This window comes from Argopecten irradians, chromosome 5 (assembly GCF_041381155.1).
Source record: "Argopecten irradians isolate NY chromosome 5, Ai_NY, whole genome shotgun sequence".
Taxonomy (NCBI): domain Eukaryota; kingdom Metazoa; phylum Mollusca; class Bivalvia; order Pectinida; family Pectinidae; genus Argopecten; species Argopecten irradians.
This window is the reverse complement of record NC_091138.1, coordinates 12330051-12353306: the sequence shown is the minus strand read 5'-3', so window position 1 is coordinate 12353306 and position 23256 is coordinate 12330051. Positions and strand designations below refer to the sequence as shown.

At 39.5% G+C, this 23256-nt stretch overlaps 1 protein-coding gene across 3 annotated transcripts in view; it reads right to left on the bottom strand.

Moving 5' to 3' along the window:
• Positions 1-6233: 6233 nt before the first annotated feature.
• Positions 6234-23256, bottom strand: part of LOC138322877 (serine-rich adhesin for platelets-like) — a 29886-nt gene continuing 12863 nt past the window's right edge. For all 3 annotated transcript variants that reach the window (XM_069267075.1, XM_069267074.1, XM_069267076.1), the window contains 12 exons: positions 22412-22540; positions 21345-21407; positions 16820-19789; positions 15569-16597; positions 15069-15185; positions 14345-14446; positions 14013-14129; positions 13665-13747; positions 12913-13101; positions 10005-10076; positions 9667-9773; positions 6234-7659 (listed from right to left, as the gene is read on the bottom strand). In XM_069267075.1, the coding sequence (XP_069123176.1) occupies positions 7520-7659; positions 9667-9773; positions 10005-10076; positions 12913-13101; positions 13665-13747; positions 14013-14129; positions 14345-14446; positions 15069-15185; positions 15569-16597; positions 16820-19789; positions 21345-21407; positions 22412-22540 (5118 nt within the window). In that variant the 3' untranslated portion in view covers positions 6234-7519. The remainder of the gene's footprint in view (positions 7660-9666; positions 9774-10004; positions 10077-12912; positions 13102-13664; positions 13748-14012; positions 14130-14344; positions 14447-15068; positions 15186-15568; positions 16598-16819; positions 19790-21344; positions 21408-22411; positions 22541-23256) is intronic.

The following is a 23256-nucleotide window of genomic DNA, read 5'->3' as shown; positions in this document are numbered from 1 at the left end:
AAATATGGACACACTAGCTATAGTAACCATACAGATCAGACAAATATGGACACACTAGCTATAGTAACCATACAGATCGGACAAATATGGACACACTAGCTATAGTAACCATACAGATCAGACAAATATGGACACACTAGCTATAGTAACCATACAGATCAGACAAATATGGACACACTAGCTATAGTAACCATACAGATCGCACAAATATGGACACACTAGCTATAGTAACCATACAGATCGGACAAACATGGACACACTAACTATAGTAACCATACAGATCGGACAAACATGGACACACTAGCTATAGTAACCATACAGATCGTACAAATATGGACACACTAGCTATAGTAACCATACAGATCGCATGGACTATATGGACACACTAGCTATAGTAACCATACAGATCGGACAAATATGGATACACTAGCTATAGTAACCATACAGATCAGACAAATATGGACACACTAGCTATAGTAACCATACAGATCGGACAAATATGGACACACTAGCTATAGTAACCATACAGATCGGACAAATATGGACACACTAGCTTAGTAACCATACAGATGGACAAATATGGACACACTAGCTGTAGTAACCATACAGATCGGACAAATATGGACACACTAGCTGTGTAGTAACCATACAGATCGCACAAATATGGACACACACTAGCTATAGTAACCATACATATCGCACAAATATGGACACACTAGCTGTAGTAACCATACAGATCGACAAATATGGACACACTAGCTGTAGTAACCATACAGATCACAAATATGGACACACTAGCTTAGTAACCATACAGATCAGACAAATATGGACACATAGCCAGCTATAGTAACCATACAGATCGGACAAACATGGACACACTAGCTGTAGTAACCATACATATCACACAAATATGGACACACTAGCTGTAGTAACCATACAGATCAGACAAATATGGACACACTAGCTATAGTAACCATACAGATCAGACAAATATGGACACACTAGCTATAGTAACCATACAGATCGGACAAATATGGACACACTAGCTATAGTAACCATACAGATCAGACAAATATGGACACACTAGCTATAGTAACCATACAGATCGGACAAATATGGACACACTAGCTATAGTAACCATACAGATCGCACAAATATGGACACACTAGCTATAGTAACCATACAGATCGGACAAATATGGACACACTAGCTATAGTAACCATACAGATCGCACAAATATGGACACACTAGCTATAGTAACCATACAGATCGGACAAATATGGACACACTAGCTATAGTAACCATACAGATCAGACAAATATGGACACACTTTTTTTTTACCCCAAAATGCAATATGCACAACTAGGGCCCTAGTGGGACCTACATATGAAATTTTAGGCAGATCCCAGAGAAATAGCGATAACAAGAATTGTTAACGGACGGACAGACTACGGACAAAAATCAATTTGAATAGCCCACCATCATCAGTGCGCTAAAAATGTTCAACTTAGCTCCAGGAAACTTCCTGTAGATTTATCTATTAGGTTTGTGCCCCATGTTGTGGCTTTTGACATTGGATACCTCCCATTTTCCGTTACACATACATAATACAAATGTACATGCTTACGTGACGCTTGTTCTGATTTGTCAATGTCTTTGCTATTTGATACATTGAACAGAGCGCAAGATAATATGTTTTAGGTCATCTGACCCGAAGGGTCAAGATGACCTATTGTCATCATGCACCGTCCGTCGTCGTGCGTAAACTTTTTATTCAAACGACTTCTTCTCAATAACCGGAAGGCACAGGGTACTCATATTTGGCCTGTAGGTTGCTGGGATGGAGGGCTACCAAGTTTGTTCAAATGAATGACCTTGACCTTCATTCAAGGTCACAGGGGTCAAAAAGGCTAAAATCCTTTAAACAACTTCTTGTGAATAACTAAGAGGCCTATAGACCTGATATTAGGCCTGTGGCATGCTGGGATGAAGGGCTACCAAGTTTGTTCAAATAAATGACCTTGACCTTCATTCAAGGTCACGAGGGTCAAAAAGGCTAAAATCTTTAAACAACTTCTTCTCAAGAACCAGAAGGCCCAGGGTACTGATATTTGGCCTGTAGGATGCTGGGCTACCAAGTTTGTTCAAATAAATGACCTTGACCTTCATTCAAGGTCACAGGGGTCAAATAGGCTAAAATCCTTTAAACAACTTCTTGTGAATAACTAAGAGGCCTAGAGACCTGATATTAGGCCTGTGGCATGCTGGGATGAAGGGCTACCAAGTTTGTTCAAATAAATGACCTTGACCTTCACTCAAGGTCACAAGGGTCAAATAGGATAAAATCTTTAAACGACTTCTTCTCAAGAACCAGAAGGCCCAGGGTACTGATATTGGGCCTGTGACATGCTTGGATGAAGGGCTACCAAGTTTGTTCAAATGAATGACCTTAACCTTCATTCAAGGTCACGGGGGTCAAAAAGGCTAAAATATTTAAACGACTTCTTCTCAAGAACCAGAAGGCCCAGGGTACTGATATTTGCCCTGTAGGATGCTGGGATGAAGGGCTACCAAGTTTGTTCAAATAAATGACCTTGACCTTCATTCAAGGTCACAGGGGTCAAATAGGCTAAAATCCTTTAAACAACTTCTTGTGAATAACTAAGAGGCCTATAGACCTGATATTAGGCCTGTGGCATGCTGGGATGAAGGGCTACCAAGTTTGTTCAAATAAATGACCTTGACCTTCATTCAAGGTCACGAGGGTCAAAAAGGCTAAAATCTTTAAACAACTTCTTCTCAAGAACCAGAAGGCCCAGGGTACTGATATTTGGCCTGTAGGATGCTGGGCTACCAAGTTTGTTCAAATAAATGACCTTGACCTTCATTCAAGGTCACAGGGGTCAAATAGGCTAAAATCCTTTAAACAACTTCTTGTGAATAACTAAGAGGCCTAGAGACCTGATATTAGGCCTGTGGCATGCTGGGATGAAGGGCTACCAAGTTTGTTCAAATAAATGACCTTGACCTTCACTCAAGGTCACAAGGGTCAAATAGGCTAAAATCTTTAAACGACTTCTCAAGAACCAGAAGGCCCAGGGTACTGATATTGGGCCTGTGACATGCTTGGATGAAGGGCTACCAAGTTTGTTCAAATGAATGACCTTAACCTTCATTCAAGGTCACGGGGGTCAAAAAGGCTAAAATCTTTAAACGACTTCTTCTCAAGAACCAGAAGGCCCAGGGTACCGATATTTGGCCTGTAGGATGCTGGGATGAAGGGCTACCAAGTTTGTTCAAATAAATGACCTTGACCTTCATTCAAGGTCACAGGGGTCAAATAGGCTAAAATCCTTTAAACAACTTCTTGTGAATAACTAAGAGGCCTAGAGACCTGATATTAGGCCTGTGGCATGCTGGGATAAAGGGCTACCAAGTTTGTTCAAATGAATGACCTTGATCTTCATTCAAGGTCACAGGGGTCAAATAGGCTAAAATCTTTAAATGACTTCTTCTCAAGAACCAGAAGGCACAGGGTACTGATATTGGGCATGTAGCATGCTGGGATGAAGGGCTACCAAGTTTGTTCAAATAAATGACCTTGACCTTCATTCAAGGTCACAGGGGTCAAATAGGCTAAAATCTTTAAATGACTTCTTCTCAAGAACTAGAAGGCCAAGGGTACTGATATTGGGCATGTAGCATGCTTGGATGAAGGGCTACCAAGTTTGTTCAAATGAATTACCTTGACCTTCAATCAAGGTCACAGAGGTCAAATAGGCTAAAATCTTTGAACGACTATGTTGTATTGTACTAATAGTCAGATGACCGTTAAGGCCCATGGGCCTCTTGTTTTCTCTTCTCCCCATATTCATGAACGATGTACAATAAAATTGAATTATAAAATACATGTACATATATTCCTTGTAATTCGTTTGATATAAAATGTTATAGAATTAAGTCACACAAAGTGTATTTAGTCCGCGAATGGTAGATTCGTGGAACTCTATTCCAAACTTCATAGTAAAAGCCCCTACTCTAAACTTGTTTAAAAACCGACTGAAAACTCACTGGAATTCAGTACCATGCAAGTTTTACCCGAGTTTTTATATGGAACAACCGGACAACAATAATCTAGTAAAGGAACCAGCTAACTACGGTGTCTAAGAAGAGGTAACAGAAGTATGGTATCCAAGTCAAAGTTATTTTGTGTCATACCATATATATATATTTATATATATATGCTGGTAATGTATGGCGTGTCACGGCAAAATATTGACCCAAAATTGGTTTCTCGTACATTTGTCAGAAACTGACCAAACTGAAAATGTATTTGTTCTGTTTCATGTAATGGCTTTAGATGATCTCAACACGAGCTTGGCTAGTTTATCTATTACGAAGCACAGCAAGGTATATTCACAAACCACAGGGTCATCATCAGGAATACTTCTCCAGCATGGGTTCTGCAAGTGTTACCTTAATGAACAAGAGGCCCAGAGGGCCTGTATCGCTCACCTGGTTTGTAATGCCAAGTAATGTTCTGAATACAGGTTCATTGTTTCTTTTCTGAAGGAATTTTAATATTAACCTCTAAATCCCCTATTGGGCCCCACCCCTCCCGCCCCCAGGGGGTCAGAGCCAAAATTTATACAAGTTCTGTTCCCCTTCCCCCAAGGATGTTTATGGCCAAATTTGGTCACAATCCAAGCAAAACTCTAGGACAAGTAGCGATTTATAGGATTTACCTCTATTTCCCCTATTGGGCCCCACCCGTCCTGCCCTCGGGGGGCCAGAGTCAAAATTTATACAAGTTCTGTTCCCCTTCCCCCAAGGATGTTTGTGGCCAAATTTGGTTACAATCCATGCAGAACTCTATGACTAGTAGCGATTTAAAGGATTTACCTCTATTTCCCCTATTGGGCCCCGCCCCTCCTGCCCCCGGGGGGTCAGAGCCAAAATTTATACAAGTTCTGTTCCCCTTCCCCAAAGGATGTTTGTGGCCAAATTTGGTTACATTCCATTCAGAACTCTATGACAAGTAGCGATTTAAAGGATTTACCTCTATTACCCCTATTGGGCCCCGCATCTCCTGCCCCCGGGGGATCAGAGCCAAAATTTATACAAGTTCTGTTCCCCTTCCCCCAAGGAAGTTTGTGGCTAATTTTGGTTACAATCCATGCAGAACTCTAGGACTAGTAGCGATTTAAAGGATTTACATCTATTACCCCTATTGGGCCCCGCCCCTCCTGCCCCCAGGGGACCAGAGCCAAAATTTATTCAAGTTCTGTTCCCCTTCCCCAAAGGATGTTTGTGGCCAAATTTGGTTACATTCCATTCAGAGCTCTATGACAAGTAGCGATTTAAAGGATTTACCTCTATTACCCCTATTGGGCCCCGCCCCTCCTGCCCCCGGGGGATCAGAGCCAAAATTTATACAAGTTCTGTTCCCCTTCCCCCAAGGATGTTTGTGGCTAATTTTGGTTACAATCCATGCAGAACTCTAGGACAAGTAGCGATTTAAAGGATTTACATCTATTACCCCTATTGGGCCCCGCCCCTCCTACCCCTGGGGGACCAGAGCCAAAATTTATACAAGTTCTGTTTCCCCTCCCCCAAGGATGTTTGTGGTCAAATTTGGTTACAATCCATGCAGAACTCTAGGACTAGTAGCGATTTATAGGATTTACCTCTATTTCCCCTATTGGGCCCCGCCCCTCCTGCCCCGGGGGGGGACAGAGCCAAAATTTATACAAGTTCTGTTCCCCCTCCCCCAAGGATGTTTGTGGCCAAATTTGGTTACAATCCATGCAGAACTCTATGACTAGTAGCGATTTAAAGGAAATGTTGACGGACGGACGGACGGACGGACGGACGACGGACCTGCAAGTGCCACCTGAGCTAACAATACTGATGAACGTACAAGAAGGAACATCCTACTTAGTCACCTTATTACAAGATTGGTTTTAACAAACGGCTTTTGATCAGACAAAGATGTCAAACTCGGGACCAAACGACAGACCATGATTCCTAACATACAATAAACAAAGTGAAGTATAATGTAGATCGTTTCTCTCTCCAACAACTGGTTCTTAATGAGTTAATATGTTCATGGTCAATTCTCAAAAACTTTTAAAACCAATACCCCCAAAATGAGTAAACAAAGGAAAGATAAAGAGATAAATTTCAGATGGTATCTACTATCTCGTGATAAAAAGAACAAAAACAATGATGTAAAAAAAACAATATTTTAATACTATTCGATTATTTTGAATATATTAACTAGTTTCAAAATAAATAACATTTCACTATTTGTTCATGACTTTATTATAACAGCACATATTTTGCCTGGAAAACAGATTATTCTTTATTTTTTTAACATCTCTTTTCAAAGTTTGGCTTGCTTTACAAATCAATGCTCAAATCTGGTGACGGGAAAAAGTAATCTTCAAAGTATGCGTTAAATCTCAGTATCAGTTTTTTGTGAATGGATAAGAACAATGATGTACAAAGTGATCACATTACTGTACAAATAAAATAGAAAAAAAGTTTACAAAAAATATACTGGTAATTGATTGTGTGTTATCACATACACTGTACACAACAGCATCCCAGTCAATTTTATCACAGCAACGTTTTATCAAAGAATAAATACAATATAATATATTCACACTCTTTGTACAGTATTTCTAGTACTTCGATTCTTTACTGCATTTCCAAAGTTTAACTTTCAAGAATCAAAAGCCTCATCAATAGTTAGCAAGTAAGGTAGTAACTCATGAAGGCTATCCCAGTATTGGAGTCCTGTCTTATTCAACATTAGCAAACAGAACGACTTTCCACAAACAGAAATGTGTGATAAACTACTTTGCATGTTCTAGTTTGTTCTCATAAGTGATTTTGTATACTTATAGACAGATCACTACCCTGTTGCAATATAACAAAAGTAACTTATCAATTGTTTGTAAACATAACACTAATGTGCGTGTTGTAGAGCCGCTTGTAAATTTCTGCAAATTTGGAACAAAACATGTAGATTTTTCACAAATCTACTTGAAATAATTGATCCAGTGACAAAATTGTATCTTATAGGCATACAAAAGAGCAGTAGATTTACACTGTACACAAACCTTAAAATAATCATTATATGTGCGATAGCGGATGCCTATTTATTTAGATATTTTCTTGTCCATAAGACAATTTAAAATACCTTACAATGATGATAAGTGAACACATTGTTATGGTGGTGAATTAGAGAAGACTGAGCTGATTCAACAGGAAATTAAATGTACAATTGTATTATCAGGTCTGCATATCAACACAATAACTATATGATATAAATTGTATGTCAAAAAATTCTCATTTGATCTGCACCACGAATGTTAACATAACAAGTTTAACACAAAACATCAGGTAATTTTATTTGTATTCTGTTATTTCCAAACTTTTCTAATGGTTTAAAAACCACATCACAGTTGTTACACAGTTATTTCCCCCTTAATCAGCAATTATCTCCCCTTGGTCAGCCTCTCCATGCTTTAGAAGCCTTATCTGTTATCTTAGGTTTGACCTTTGACCCAGCAGATTTATTTTTGGCAGCAGTTGTTGTGGATGTTGATGATGTTCCGGATGACTTAGTAGTTGTTTTGTTGGATGGTTTATCTGTAAAGAGAATTTCAAAAGACTGAAGTCTCAATCTGTGAAAAATAAAATTTTCAAATATTGATTTTTTTAGAATAATTTCCTCTTATGTTCCATGTAGTAGTAAAATAAAGTCTCACAATCCATAAAGTAGTAAAATAAAGTAATATCTTAAAATAATAATGATAACAAATATGCTACACTGAAATTGATTACAGAAGCAATCATCTGTGATTGGATTTCTCTAAAATAACAATTAAGATTATAACAAACAACATGCACTCTCTTGTAATTAGCATTATGGTTATAACAATGCCACAGATCTACACATCAATTTAGTACAGAAAGAAATATACCAATCTAATGATCAAAGTTTAACCACATCATGTAAACTATCACAAATGAATGAACAAATTTTGTTATTTGTATTGATGGACTTTGTGAGTAAGCTGTCATCTAATTTGAATACCAGATTTCTAAATGTTACGATGACATAATGGATTTGTGATAATTACAAGCCAGTGAAGCCACACTTATAAACAAAGAGATCCCAGAAGAATCTTGCTGCCCACCAAAGAATGAACAATGTCTGACAATGGAAAGAGGGATTTTTTCTCAGTGTTTTAAACTGCAACTATCAAAATGGGGCTTGACGGCCATCTAATTGTTGATCAATCGGTCCCAAAATGCAATATGCACAGTTAGGGTCCCAGGGGAACCTATATATACAAAATTTGAAACAGATCTCTATAGTACTTTCTGAGATATTGCTATAACAAACTTCAAGTACCAAAATCCAAGATGATGACCTGTCGGTCATCTTCGTGACCGATCGGTTCCAAAATGCTTTATGCATAACTAGGGTCATAGGGGAACCTACATACGAAATTTGAGACAGATCACTACAGTAATTTCTGAGAAATAGTGATAACAAACTTCAAGTACCAAAATCCAAGATGGCGGCCTGTTGGCCATCCTGTTGACTGAGCAGTCCCAAAATGCAATATGTGCAACTAGGGTCCAAGAGGAACCTACATATGAAATTTGAGAAAGATCCCTTCAGCAGTTTCTGAGAAATAGCGATAACAAGAATTGTTAATGGACGAACCACAGAAGAAAAGCGATTTGAATAACTCACCATCTGATGATGATGGGCTACATACCTCATTAATTAATTAATTTTAACACAAATTTTTTTTTTTAACATAAATCACATTTTGCAATTATTTTATAAAATAATAAACTAGATGATGTATTTTAGAATTGAAAACAAAAGCTTGGTTCACACCTGATTTGTTTTACACAAACATCTAAATCAAACTATTCAAATCTAGTACCTGTCAGAATTAAACATACGAGCCTGAAACACGAAGGATCATTTCAGTGTCCTTTTCTAATTATCAAGTAACAAAAGTTTAATTTGATAAAATATACCAGAATGTTTTCAGGAAAAAAATCAATTCAGCAACAATATCCGATATACAATCTTCAATGTCCAAAAATTCTGAGCATTTCCAACAAATTTTATTACATGAAAATTCATATAAATGGATTAGATAACAGACTAAGCCTATATGAATCTTCTCCGTAAATTCTAAGCTTATTTCTATGCTATAAATTTCCACTAGATTCTTGCGCAAAAACTAGTAAGTTCTATAAGACCAAAACATTCCGCCTCCATACAAAATTGGAAGAGGACGGGAGACAAAGACGGGTAACTTTAAGTGAGGTTGATCCTTCATCAAAATTTAAGGGCTTTAACAATTCTAGTAGGACTGGAAAGGGCCAATCATCAATGATCATGTAGTGGTAGAACATCCAGCTAGTGTTTGGAAGTCCTGAGTTTGAGCATTACGCATTACCAAAGCATAAATATCTACTAGTTTTCATGACCCTAATTTCACATACATATATACCAAATGAAATACGTTTCATGTTTTCAGTCATAGATTTGCTATGATTTTTCAATTGTCATTTAAGATTGGCATCACGAAATAGACATCGTAGCTGTGTTAAAGGATTACATACCTTTGACACCGGTTATATTAGACTTTTTAGATTTGGCGATGAGATAGGGATGAGGAGCTGTCTGTCCAGAAGTCTGATTAGCTGTAGTCTTCGTTCTCTCTTTCGGCCTTCAAATTCAAAAATATTTTATATTACAAAAAGAATTATATGTATCCCATATATTTTTTTCATTAAATACATATGTATCCTATTAGGGTGACATTACTTTAGTTTTAAGTTACTGAAAATGTCTCATTTGGAAACACAACATAGTATGGTATTTGTTTTTAAAAGACATGGTTGATAAAGTGTTTTGAGTTTGTAATACATGTACCAAGTACAGTCCTATAGTTCCTCACCTTGTGGTTATTCGTGATGGTTGACCTTGGGTTTGGCTACCTTGACCTTGACCTGGTAGAGGTCTCAAAGCTCTGGAAAGAGATTTTTAATAGATAAAAATCAATTAAAAATATCCTGTATCGCTCACCTGGTTTGTAATGCCAAGTAATGTTCTGAATACAGGTTCATTGTTTCTTTTCTGAAGGAATTTTAATATTAACCTCTAAATCCCCTATTAGGCCCCACCCCTCCTGCCCCCAGGGGGTCAGAGCCAAAATTTATACAAGTTCTGTTCCCCTTCCTCCAAGGATGTTTGTGGCCAAATTTGGTTACAGTCCATACAGAACTCTATGACTAGTAGCGATTTAAAGAATTTACCTCTATTTCCCCTATTGGGCCCCGCCCCTCCTGCCCCCCGGGACCAGAGCCAAAATTTATACAAACTCAGTTCTCATTCTCCCAAGGATATTTCTGGCCAAATTTGGTTACATTCCATGCGGAACTCTGTGACTAGTAGCGATTTAAAGGATTTACCTCTATTTCCCCTATTAGGCTCCGCCCCTCCAGCCCCTGGGGGGCCAGAGCCAAAATTTATACAAGTTCTGTTCCCCTTCCCCCAAGGATGTTTGTGGCCAAATTTTGGTACATTCCATTCACAACTCTATGACTAGTAGCGATTTAAAGGATTTACCTCTATTTCCCCTATTGGGCCCCGCCCCTCCTGCCCCAGGGTGATCAGAGCCAAAATTTATACAAGTACTGTTCCCCTTCCCCAAAGGTGTTTGTGTCTGATTTTGGTTACATTCCATGCCAAACTCTAGGACAAGAAGCGATTTAAAGGATTTACCTCTATTTCCCCTATTGGGCCCCGCCCCTCCTGCCCCCGGGGGATCAGAGCCAAAATTTATACAAGTTCTGTTCCCCTTCCCCCAAGGATGTTTGTGGCCAAATTTGGTTACATTCCATTCAGAACTCTATGACAAGTAGCGATTTAAAGGATTTACCTCTATTTCCCCTATTGGGCCCCGCCCCTCCTGCCCCCGGGGGGCCAGAGCCAAAATTTATACAAGTTCTGTTCCCCTTCCCCCAAGGATGTTTGTGGCCAAATTTGGTTCTAATCCATGCAGGACTCTATGACTAGTAGCGATTTAAAGGATTTACCTCTATTTCCCCTATTGGGCCCCGCCCCTCCTGCCCCTGGGGGATCAGAGCCAAAATTTATACAAGTTCTGTTCCCCTTCCCCCAAGGATGTTTGTGGCCAAATTTGGTTACATTTCATTCAGAACTCTATGACAAGTAGCGATTTAAAGGATTTACCTCTATTTCCCCTATTGGGCCCCGCCCCTCCTGCCCCCGGGGGGCCAGAGCCAAAATTTATACAAGTTCTGTTCCCCCTCCCCCAAGGATGTTTGTGGCCAAATTTGGTTCCAATCCATGCAGAACTCTATGACTAGTAGCGATTTAAAGGATTTACCTCTATTTCCCCTATTGGGCCCCGCCCCTCCTGCCCCTGGGGGATCAGAGCCAAAATTTATACAAGTTCTGTTCCCCTTCCCCCAAGGATGTTTGTGGCTGATTTTGGTTACAATCCATGCCAAACTCTAGGACAAGTAGCGATTTAAAGGATTTACCTCTATTTCCCCTATTGGGCCCCGCCCCTCCTGCCCCTGGGGGGTCAGAGCCAAAATTTATACAAGTTCTGTTCCCCCTCCCCAAAGGATGTTTGTGGCCAAATTTGGTTCCAATCCATGCAGAACTCTATGACTAGTAGCGATTTAAAGGATTTACCTCTATTTCCCCTATTGGGCCCCGCCCCTCCTGCCCCTGGGGGATCAGAGCCAAAATTTTATACAAGTTCTGTTCCCCTTCCCCCAAGGATGTATGTGGCTGATTTTGGTTACAATCCATGCCAAACTCTAGGACAAGTAGCGATTTAAAGGATTTACCTTTATTTCCCCTATTGGGCCCCGTCCCTCCTGCCCCTGGGGGGTCAGAGCCAAAATTTATACAAGTTCTGTTCCCCCTCCCCCAAGGATGTTTGTGGCCAAATTTGGTTACAATCCATGCAGAACTCTAGGACAAGTAGCGATTTATAGGAAATGTTGACGGACGGACGGACGGACGACGGACGACGGACGACGGACGCCGCGCCATGACATAAGCTCACCGGCCCTTCGGGCCAGGTGAGCTAAAAATCAATTAAAAATATCCTTGTTCTTTATAAATCAAGACCAATAAATTTCTATGTAACATCAGTGACAACCTGTAAGTAATAGATACATAATGGGCACGAGTGTTGTATCGGATATATCACACGAGTCCTCAGGACGAGTGTGATATATCCGATACGTCACGAGTGCCAATTATGTATCTGTTTTATCCAATGACAGCCGAGGTTTTGACTCCACATGCCGAGGGGCAGAGCTATAGAAGCAATCACTGTGATAATGTTCCCGCCACTTCCTGTCTATCCTATTTCCTGTCACAGCATAAAAGAACCTGTCTAGTAATCGCTGTCACAATTTCCCCGCCATTTTGTACCCTATCTGACTAGGTACCTGTAATATTATTCACTTCAGTTATAGACTTAATCGTCAACAATGGCGGATCAGGGATGGAGCGATCTCGTGAAAATTGATGCCAACTTATTCAATGATCTAGATGATATTACCGTTCTATCGAAGACCACTGGAAGGATGCAAATTTGGAACACAGTCGATCGGAGTTAATAAATTGAACTCAATTATGAAAAACATGTGCAAGAATTCTGGATTCGAGGGAAACTTTTCCAACCACTCAGGGAAGAGCGCTAGCCCGCTTCATGGAATTTGCCTCAGTCCAGTTGGCATTCATATTGGCTATGAATGCCAACTGAAAGACTTTCAATGCTTAATAAAGTACAAATAATGTAACAAAATAGTATTTACCTTTGATCCATATTGGTGGCATTCATATGTGAATTCGGTCGGACATTGTTTTGGGATATCATACGAGCCTGAGTCATTGCCCCAGGATGAGAGGGGACACCACTATAAGTGGAGGAGGATATCGTATTGTCAGTTGGCGGAGGAGCTGATCGTGGCCTTGAGTCTGTGGACACTGCAACTTCCTCTTCTCTGAGGTCAAAGGTTAAGGTGATAATAGGAATTGAATATGTGCCTTTTCTGGTATTCTCCTTTTGCATTTTACAGTTATTTACCCTTGTGTGTAGGTATTGATTGTGATGTCACATGTTTGTGAGTGTATCATCATATCTTATGGAGAAACAAGAGGCCAATAGGGCTTGTATCGCTCACCTGGTTATTGTAATGCGAAGGAATGTTCTGAATACAGGACCATTATTTCAGAGCAAAAATTTAAACAAACTCTGCTCCCTTTTCCTCCAATGATGTTTTTGACCAAATTTGGTTACATTCCATGCAGAACTCTGACTAGTAGCGATTAAAGAAAATGCTGACGGACGGATGACGGTAGCCGCGCCATGACATAAGCTAACCGGCCCTTTAGGCCAGGTGAGCTAAAAATTTGCTTACAAATTAATGACATCACAATAGATACCTACCAATGGGAGGTAACTCTGTAATATGTGAAGCCTGAATATAAATATATTTATAATTTATAGAAAACAAAACCTTTGGAGCATTATATTCCAATACCCAGTAAGATGTTTAAAGGATACTGCTTGCGTTTTCGTTCAATGGCTTTGAGTGTTGCTGAGCTGATCCTCGGATGTGAACTGGAAACACTTGATCTTGTCCCAGCCTGTCAATAGAGAATCACATATACATTGTAAATACAAGGTCTGTGTAGGGCTGAATTTCAATGTTCTTTCTCGTTCAATCAAAATCTGAAGAATAGTATATGATCAAAGCAAAGACAAGAGTGCACACATATGATTATATAATTCTAGCTTTCACCTGAGCAGTGTTCTTTTTGAGACGTATTAGACCTACTAAGTTGGCAGAATTAGAACATTAATTTCCTTCATTTCAAGTTAATACATTTTCTTGTACATGATACCACTTACACTTTCCCTGAGGCGTTTTTCCTCCTGAGCCTGACGGGACTGGGAAATCAAACTCATTCTCTCCCAAACAGGAATCTCAAAGAAAATCTCGTGGATGTCTAACAGAGCTGCCTTTAGCTACCAACACAGAAAACAAATCTTTGTTATTAAGTTATTTTAATGAGTCTTACAGTAAAACAGTATAACCTAGAAGTGGCCCATTTGCCTTGTGTATAATAACAACTCAGCAATACAGACATTTTTTTTAAATTTTCAATAGAATGATCTAATATAGACAGGTTTTACATTACAAATACATAAACAGACTTACGAAAATAAGTTATATTACTTACCTGAGCAATAATTCTGTCCAATAGGTGTCGGTCAGAATGAGAGAAATCTCCTCGTTTAATTGGTGTCTCTGCTTGGAACTGCCAGGCAAATTCTTTAGTATCCTACATATAACAGAGCACATGATTAGATAAATACACCTCACGGCTAAGAATCAAACATATGAACCTCTGAATCACAAGTCTAATGCTCCACTGATGGAGCTCACCTGACAGATGAAGCTCAATCGACTGACGAAGCTCTCTTGACTAATGAAGCTCACTCAACTGAAAGCTCTCTTGACTAATGAAGCTCACTCAACTGACGAAGCTCTCTTGACTAATGAAGCTCACTCAACTGACGAAGCTCTCTTGACTAATGAAGCTAGCTCACTTGACTGATGAAGCTCTCTTGACTGATGAAGCTCACTTTATTGATGGAAGATCACTCCACTGATGAAGCTCGTTTAACTGATCAAGCTCACTTGACGAATTAAGCTAAAAAGGTGTCTAATATCTAGAGGAGGGATTGACATGGTCATAAAACAGAAAACAGATTTTAGTCAGAATGGAGCCCTGCCACCAGAAACTTTGTCCCCAGGGGCAGTAGATGGTTTTCACTTTAATCTCCAATGAAAATCAATTGAGGGCAGACAAACAGAAGGACAGACAGATGGACAGGATGATAACTATTGGACTTCCACAAGCTTATTTATAAACACAGATTTATTACTGGGTGAACATTTACCTTAATTGTTTTGAGGATCTCTTGGACTTTTTCTGTTCGCATTAATCGCCGTGTGAGGTAGCCTTTGACACAAGCTGATACTCGATCAAAGCATTGCTTCAATTTAGCATTGTATACCTGGAAAAGAATGTAGAGCTATTACTAATCAGTACACTGCTTGTAACTTCGCTATTCCTCGATATGTTATCAATTCATGGAAAGTAGTTCATGGAAACTTTTTAAAAAATTTTCATTAATATTCCCATTATTCCCAATTATTATTACCATGAAAGTCGTTTTCATTTCAGTTCCAATATACAGTCGAAACTCGTTGTCATAAGCTTTGATCAGAACGTCGCTTTTAACAGTCCTTCTTATGACTATTACAGCAGGGTACATGCCTATTACTGTGATCAGCATATTATCCCGATTTTCCAGCTTATAAGATTTGTATTAAATCATATGTAATATGGTAGTTATGATGTAAGTAACAGTAGTCACGCAGAAATAATTATACTTACAAAATCTGGTACGACCACCTGCTGGTCGGGGAAAGAAAGTGACGGTTGTTTGATGGGTGATCGTAACACAGGTTTGTGGATCTTTGGTGTGGGTGTCGAGTGATTGTTGAATGTGAGGCTCTGTTTGGGGGTGGCTTTACTGAAGGTGCTGATGTCTGACCCATTGTCTCGTGGGTTGTAATACAGACTAGGACTAGGTACATAGGAGTACTGGTGACTGGTGTCATGGTCGTTGTGAGGAGGGGACTGATACAAGTCCTCCGGGTGGTGGTGCTGGGCGGGTGGATTAGGTGGCCCATGTTGTGGATCTCTGCCATTGTCACATGGATCATACATACTGCCCTGGACTCGGCTGTGTGGATTGTGCTGGGAATATTTTGGGGGTGGTGGATCGTGGTATTGGATAGATTCCTGAGGTGGACGCTGAGAAGAAGCCTGTTTAAAGTAGTTTGGGTCATGTACATCCATTGACTGTTGTGGCATATTTCTGTAGGTGTGCGACTGACTGGGAGGGTAACTTCCATGGTCTGCTGTATATACAGAATTGTAAGCTGCGTGTTGTTGCTGTTGTTGCTGAGAATATCCAGGATGCAGGTTCATTCTCTGAACATACTGCTCTAGATACTGGTAGTTTTGCGTGTAGGGTTGGTGTGCAGGGTCTGACTGCTGAGGAATGTTTGTGTGATGGGGTGGCTGGGAGGTTGGTGGAGGTTGCTGAGGTTTAAGATGAGGCTGGTGATTAGGGTGGCTCGGATGAAGTTGTTGAGGATGAGACTGCGTATCTTGGTGAAAGTTTGAAAAAGATTGTGAATTGGGTGGTGGACGAGAAAATGACTGTGAATCTGAATGTGAAAATGAATGTGAATTAGAGCTTGGCTGTGAATATGAAATAGAATTTGGCACATTTGGCTGTAGATTAAGTTGAGCTTGTACAGGAATGTTTGACAGAGACTGATTTGGAAGTGATCGGTTATCCTGCTGCGACTGATGCATCATGTCAGGGAAGCAATGTGTGTAGTTGGCTGGTAGCTGTAACACATGGAAATATAGTACTTATGTAATATTAATTTTATCAATAAGATTCATATTTTGCATCATCTTTCATATTACTTGACTTTTCTTGTGAACAGGTGCTTATAATTCCTCTCCCCCATCATTTCCAATTATATAAATGTCAATTTTACCCTTTCAATTAGAACAAAGTTAGGTCAGGAAATCATACTAACATCTATAACTTTGACCTTGACCTACCTGCTGACTACTGTTGAAACTGGATGAGTTTTTAGCGAGGAAGTCCTCTTGTTCCTGCAGCTGATTTTGATATTTTTCAATATCCGTTTGTAACACCATTTGTTCCCGTCGCTGGTGAACAAACAACTCCTCTAGTTGTTGTTTCTGTTGCTCAATCAGATGTCGCCGTAACTTGTCAAAGTGTTCCGCCTGTATCCTTAGTAACTCCTCCTCATCTGTCTGACTCAATGACTGCAGACTAGAAGTGAACGACTGGATGGTTGAGCGAATATCAAATGGTGAATTAGGAGAGCTCTTTTTCACATTAGAAGGCTTGGAAGCGTCGGTGGAATCACCATCAGATTCAAGTGAGTGGCGTTGCACATGGTTCAGATATTTTTGAATGTGTTCAGCTTTTGCTTCCCTTTCTCCATCGGAGTCACCAGTTGTAGATTTAGGAGGAATAAAATTAGTACCGGCATCCATATTGAGTTTACGTTGAAGTCCCCCGTTACTAGCACGGTCAGAAGTTTTAGGGTTTGGAGCTTGACTTTGAGAACAAGAATGTTGGTGGGCTACAGGATGAGTAAGTATGGGTGGAGCTTGCTGATAGGGAACTGGTTTAACCAAATCCTTCTGGGTGTTTTGCTGAAGGTCATAAACCTTCTGTGATACATGAGACACCTTTCCACTGATGTTGATAGGCATATTGCCTCTGATTGTTGGACGACTGGATTCCTGAGTAGATTGAAGTGAATCTGCGACACTTCTCCCCATCAGTTTAGGCTGTGACTGGGCAGCTATTCGTGGATTTATATTCATGGCACTTGATTGTTGGGCAGGGTTAACATTGGGTGGTCTTCCTTGTTGGGCCTGGAAGTCAGTTTCCTGTCTAGTAGATGTCCGTTCCCCAAGAAGATCTTGACTTCCCTTTAATGTACTAGTTTGGGAGCCATCATCCGAGTTTTGTGACTTTACCAGCAGCTGATCAACAGGTGCCCTGGTACCTCCAGTTGTGTACCTATCAGAAATTTCTAATCTTCCCTGTGGTCGAGTGTTTTCCTTGTCTGATGTATTCACATCCCCATCCATATGCTGTCCGTAGGTTTCAAATGGCATGTTATTGGCCAGGCAGTCCACTGGAGTCTGTGGTGAATCTGTTTCAGGACTCAGAGCCACTTTACTTAGCATGGATTCTGAGGAAGGAATGGTAACATGTACAGTTGGAGGTACAGTTCCACTGTCTGATGTTTGGTTCTTGGCCGACCCTTTCCTGTCCTGTCCAGTTTGACCAGTCCGGCCACCCTGACCACCAGAATCAAACTGTATACTATTAGTGGGAGTGATGTCCAGTTTCCGTACTGATATTTTATCCTCCAAGGACTGACTAGCACTTGTACTTATCTCTGTCACCAAAGGAGCAAAATGGACGGTATTTTTCAATCCCTTAGGACTCATCCTACGACTTGGCGCCCCACCAGACTGACTTCCTGTTACAGAGCTGGAGGAGCTCATCATTGACGCTGAAGTGGCCCCAACATTAGACTGACTAGTGTTACTGCTGCCACTGGTGTTACTTCCAAATGACTGTTCCGCTGAGCTGGGGGTGGAGGCAGGTGCTGTGGAGTCCGAGGTTTTCGGTGATGGTGTTTCCGCAGTGTTCGGTATAGCAGATTGTGGGGAAGCGTTACTTCGCCGGCCTCCCGTGCGCTCAAAACTCTGACTTTGAACTGAGGACTGTGTGGAAGCAGCAACTTGTGAGGACTGAGCAGATTGTCGAAGGCGAGCAATATTCTCCTGAATCTCATTACTAGATGTCGAGTTGAGGGTACTTAGAGTCTCCTCCATGTTTAACACTTTAGATAATTTGTCCAATGTGTGACCTATGTGTTGTTGACGCACAGAGGTGAAACGTAACCCATCAATCTCATGAGGAAGAGAGTTACACCCTTCTAATGACGGAAAGTCTGAACTTGCTGTCCCACTCTCTGAAGTTTCAGAATTTGCAGATGTCCTTGTATTTCTGGACCTTGTCAATAAACTGTTCTGTGTTTGTTTCTTAGAAACCTGAACCTGTTTGACTAGTTCAGAGTCTGTATTCACTTTTGTTTTGGCACTAATATTCTGTTTTTTACTATCAACTATTTCACTTGACACTTTTCTCTGTTCCTGATTTTTACCAGATGTTTGTATGGGATCTCTGTCAGATATTTTACCAACTGTATCCTTCTGGATGTCAGAGGTGGATGATGATCGATGTAAATCTGGATTTGACATACTGTGGTCTCGCGATATTGACACTGAACTTACACTGTCCAGATTACTGATGTCATCCTTGCTGTGAGAACGTTTAGTTGGTGGTGAGAAACTGATATTTTCAGCACTAAGGGTGCGTAGATCAGGCTGAGAGCTAGAGTAATGTCGAAGTGACAGCTGTCTTATCTGTTGTTGTTCTGTCATCTGAGATGAAGGAGGTTTCGGTATGGCTATTGCATTCACTCCTTGGATTTTGGCTAAATTTGGCAAGGAAGATAATGAACTTGATCTTCTTAAGGACTCAATGCTGTTTCCGCGAGTTGTGGATACCTTAGCTTTCGGAGCCACACCACTGGTTTTAGGCTTTTTGTCTGGTATTGGAATTCTATGTTTTTGTTTTGTTTTTATTGGCTCACTTTTAGGATTGTCTTTCTCTCCTTCCGAGTTTGTCCTTCGTCTACTTGTATGTGTCTTCTTTAATACTGTCATTTCACTTTTCACTTCGTCATCAGATCCTTGTGATCCGGATCGATGGCGTCTCCGTGCTGTTGAATTAATCCGAGATTTGACCTCCACTGGACGGCTTGACCTTTCAACCTTTTGTTTTGTAGGATTATTGTCTAAATTAGCTGATGTTGATTTTTTACCCAGTTGGGTTTTTGGAGTTATATCCCTTGTAGGAACTTCTTGTTCCTCAGTCTGTTTCAAGTCTGTCCATCTTGATGCTTTCTTTTCCTGAAAATGGACAAGAAACAATAGTCAACAGCTGATGAATGTAAACAAAATCAAAATATTACCATCTCTGTGTGATACCTCTAAGATACAATTCAATTATCTCATCTTCAAACTTGTAATACAATATAGCTGTTCTGCAACCCAACTATAGATAAGTTTTATCCACACCCAAATAGGGAAATAAACTGAAACAAAATGATCACAACAAGATTTTCACATAAAGAGGAAAACCGCAATATTATTTTCAAATATTTGATATAGGATTCAATATTGGTATATCAGTAACAAATAACAATTGAACAACAACCATAGCAATATCCTATGGTGTTACACTTCACAACACAAAACCTTTACATTACTGTATATAACACTTTAAATCCCCGGGGTCAATATTTCGCATTTCCTTATATGAGGCATATTCATGGAAGCTAATGTCATGGTTCACCTATTCATATAAATTCTTTAAATTATAATTGATCTTACAGGTACATCAATGAATTTCTAAATATCTTGCTGATGGTCAGAATTTGTGGATTTCAGCGAAAAACACAAGAATGGCGAAAATAAACAACCAACAAAATTTAACCGCTATATATAGATATAGTAGCATGAAATTTACTCAATTTTAGACTTTGATAATTCAATCACAAACAACGATTTAAGATGAGTCACACAGTTAGTACAGAAGCCTCTAGATTATGATAAACAAAGTTATAAAATCACAAAGGTTTTACAGTCCTCTATGGCAGTTACTACTTAACACATAGTGCTAAACTTACATAATATTATTCTATTATAGCCCTTTCCAGAGGAAACTGTTCTCCTATAGTGTTGTCTAGCGAGATATAGTCCCTGAGTCGAAGACGAGGGGACTATACCTCACCAGACAACACTATAGGCGAACTGTTCCCGAGGGAAAGGGCCCTAATAGATTTAGTACATCACATGACATTCATTATGACGTCACATTTTTGTTTGCGTGCTCATTCCCGGGGGAATATACTTTGGTATAGTTCCGGTAGTCAGGTATAGTCTCCCGTAGTCAAGAAGGACAGGTAGCTGTCGCAAAATAGACCATGACTTCCTAGTAATTATCATGTGATGTACTAAATAGGTATTATAGGGTGTACGATATAATAAGATAATATTTAATTGTGCAGGAAATGCTAGATATTCATAATCCTTCACCTTATAGCAGTAAAGAGGTTCAATTATAATCACAAGCTATCTTAAAAGTTAAGAGCTTATCTTAAACTACATGATTTCGTTAATGATGTTAAACTCAGAATAAGAAATATTTTCATTGAATGAATTTCAATACATTTTCTCTTATCTGTATATATATATATCTTTCAAAATAAAAACAAGTATCCTATGGATTTAATATTCTTATGGAAAAGAAGAATCATTTCTACAGAAAACAGTTGGACTTCAAACACAGCAGAAAAATAATAGTTATTACATGATAAAAGCATATGACAAAACCCCAAAACAGAAAACTGCACACCAAAATTCTACAGATATATAGGTCTGATATAGGTTCGATTTCACCTACAAGTAGTTTGGATAGACCGACAGTACGAGGGAGGCTCACTCGAGACTTTAACGAATAACTTTTCTGAAAATGTATAATAGGTCAGTGTCATACATTTCAACAAACTATCATAATATTACTAGAAAGGAACACTACATTTATTACTCTGAATTCAAACTGCATTAATATTTGTAGGTTTAACAAATGACATAAACAGAACTTACACAATAATTGGGTAAGTAAACTGTCATATGCAGGCATGTATTTAATGATCCTGGAAAACTTGTTTCCTTAGATCAAATGTCAAAACTCAATACCATATATATATCTATGTTACGATCAGAAAGGCCTACTCTGGGCTTATCATACATGGTGTCACATTTATAATTATTAGCCCCAGAGTAGAAATTCCATTGAAATGGCAGGGATCCCCGTCAAGCTCTTTTTTGTGTGGATGAAAAGTAAAAGTTCTGTCATAGTGACCTACTTAAATATTTGTTACACGACATATATGTTGTCATCATGGTGAGCCAATGTACCTAGATTGAAGTTTCATATAAAATGTTGTTGAATACGGAATGGAAAACTGCAGTGCCCCTAATTGCACCATTTTTACTTCCTTTTACATATCATTAAAGTGAATAGTCGGGCAAAGAAAACCAGTCTAAGTGCGTTCATTAGCCTTCCAAAAGTTCTCACATATTAGAACGACGGTCAAGTTCTGCTTTAGTTGCCCAGTTCTGACCATTGAAATAACTCTTTGAAAGCGAGGATGCGTGGAAATGTAACCCGGACCTAGTCAGTCGGGAGGACATTTTAGGATTCCTAAACTATTCTTTGCATGCAGAGAGGTTTTGACGGGGGATTTTATTTTTCTATTTCATAAGAAATTATGCCGGATACATTCACTCCATATTCACTTTAAGCATTCACTCCATATTCACTTTAAGCATATAAAAACTGAGTACAACATTTTTATTCTCCATATCCACCTATTCTGCCTTTTTTAAATTTCAATTTTAAGAAAAAAACTTTATAAGCTTAAATCACATATATATAAAACATGCATTAGTGATACAGTTACATACCTCTACATCCTTGACAAGAGAGTTTAGGCGCATGTTCATCTGTTCTCGCTGACGTGTCTTACGCTGATAATCATGTCGCATGGCCTGACGTTTGTATTCCTGCATTTCCTCGCGCCTCCGAGCAGTCAACTACAAATTCCACAATGTCAGTAAAAAAATACAAAATGGCATTCCGAAATCATACGTTCTATTGTTCTGTGGAATCAAGTTACTTAAAGATAGCATCTATATATAAAGAAATCATTGTAAATTTTATTGATTTAAATACGACATAACTTGAAATATTTAAGGATACTTTCTTCTGTGGCATGTAGATTTTGAAGTATAGGGTACAGTGTAGATTGGTGACTTACCATGGGTGGCAGTATTGGGCTATAGGGTAAAGGGTAGATTGGTGACTTACCACGGGTGGTAGTATTGGGCTATAGGGTAAAGGGTAGATTGGTGACTTACCACGGGTGGCAGTATTGGGTTATAGGGTAAAGGGTAGATGGTGACTTACCAAGGGTGGCAGTATTGGGTTATAGGGTAAAGGGTAGATTGGTGACTTACCACGGGTGGTAGTATCAGGTTATAGGGTACAGGGAAGTTTGGTGACTTACCACGGGTGGCAGTATTGGGTTATATATGGTACAGGGAAGTTTTGTGACTTACCACGGGTGGTAGTATCAGGTTAAAGGGTAAAGGGTAGATTGGTGACTTACCACGGGTGGTAGTATTGGGTTATATAGGGTACAAGGAAGTTTTGTGACTTATCACGGGTGGCAGTATCAGGTTATAGAGTACAGGGAAGTTTGGTGACTTACCACGGGTGGCAGTATTGGGTTATATAGGGTACAGGGAAG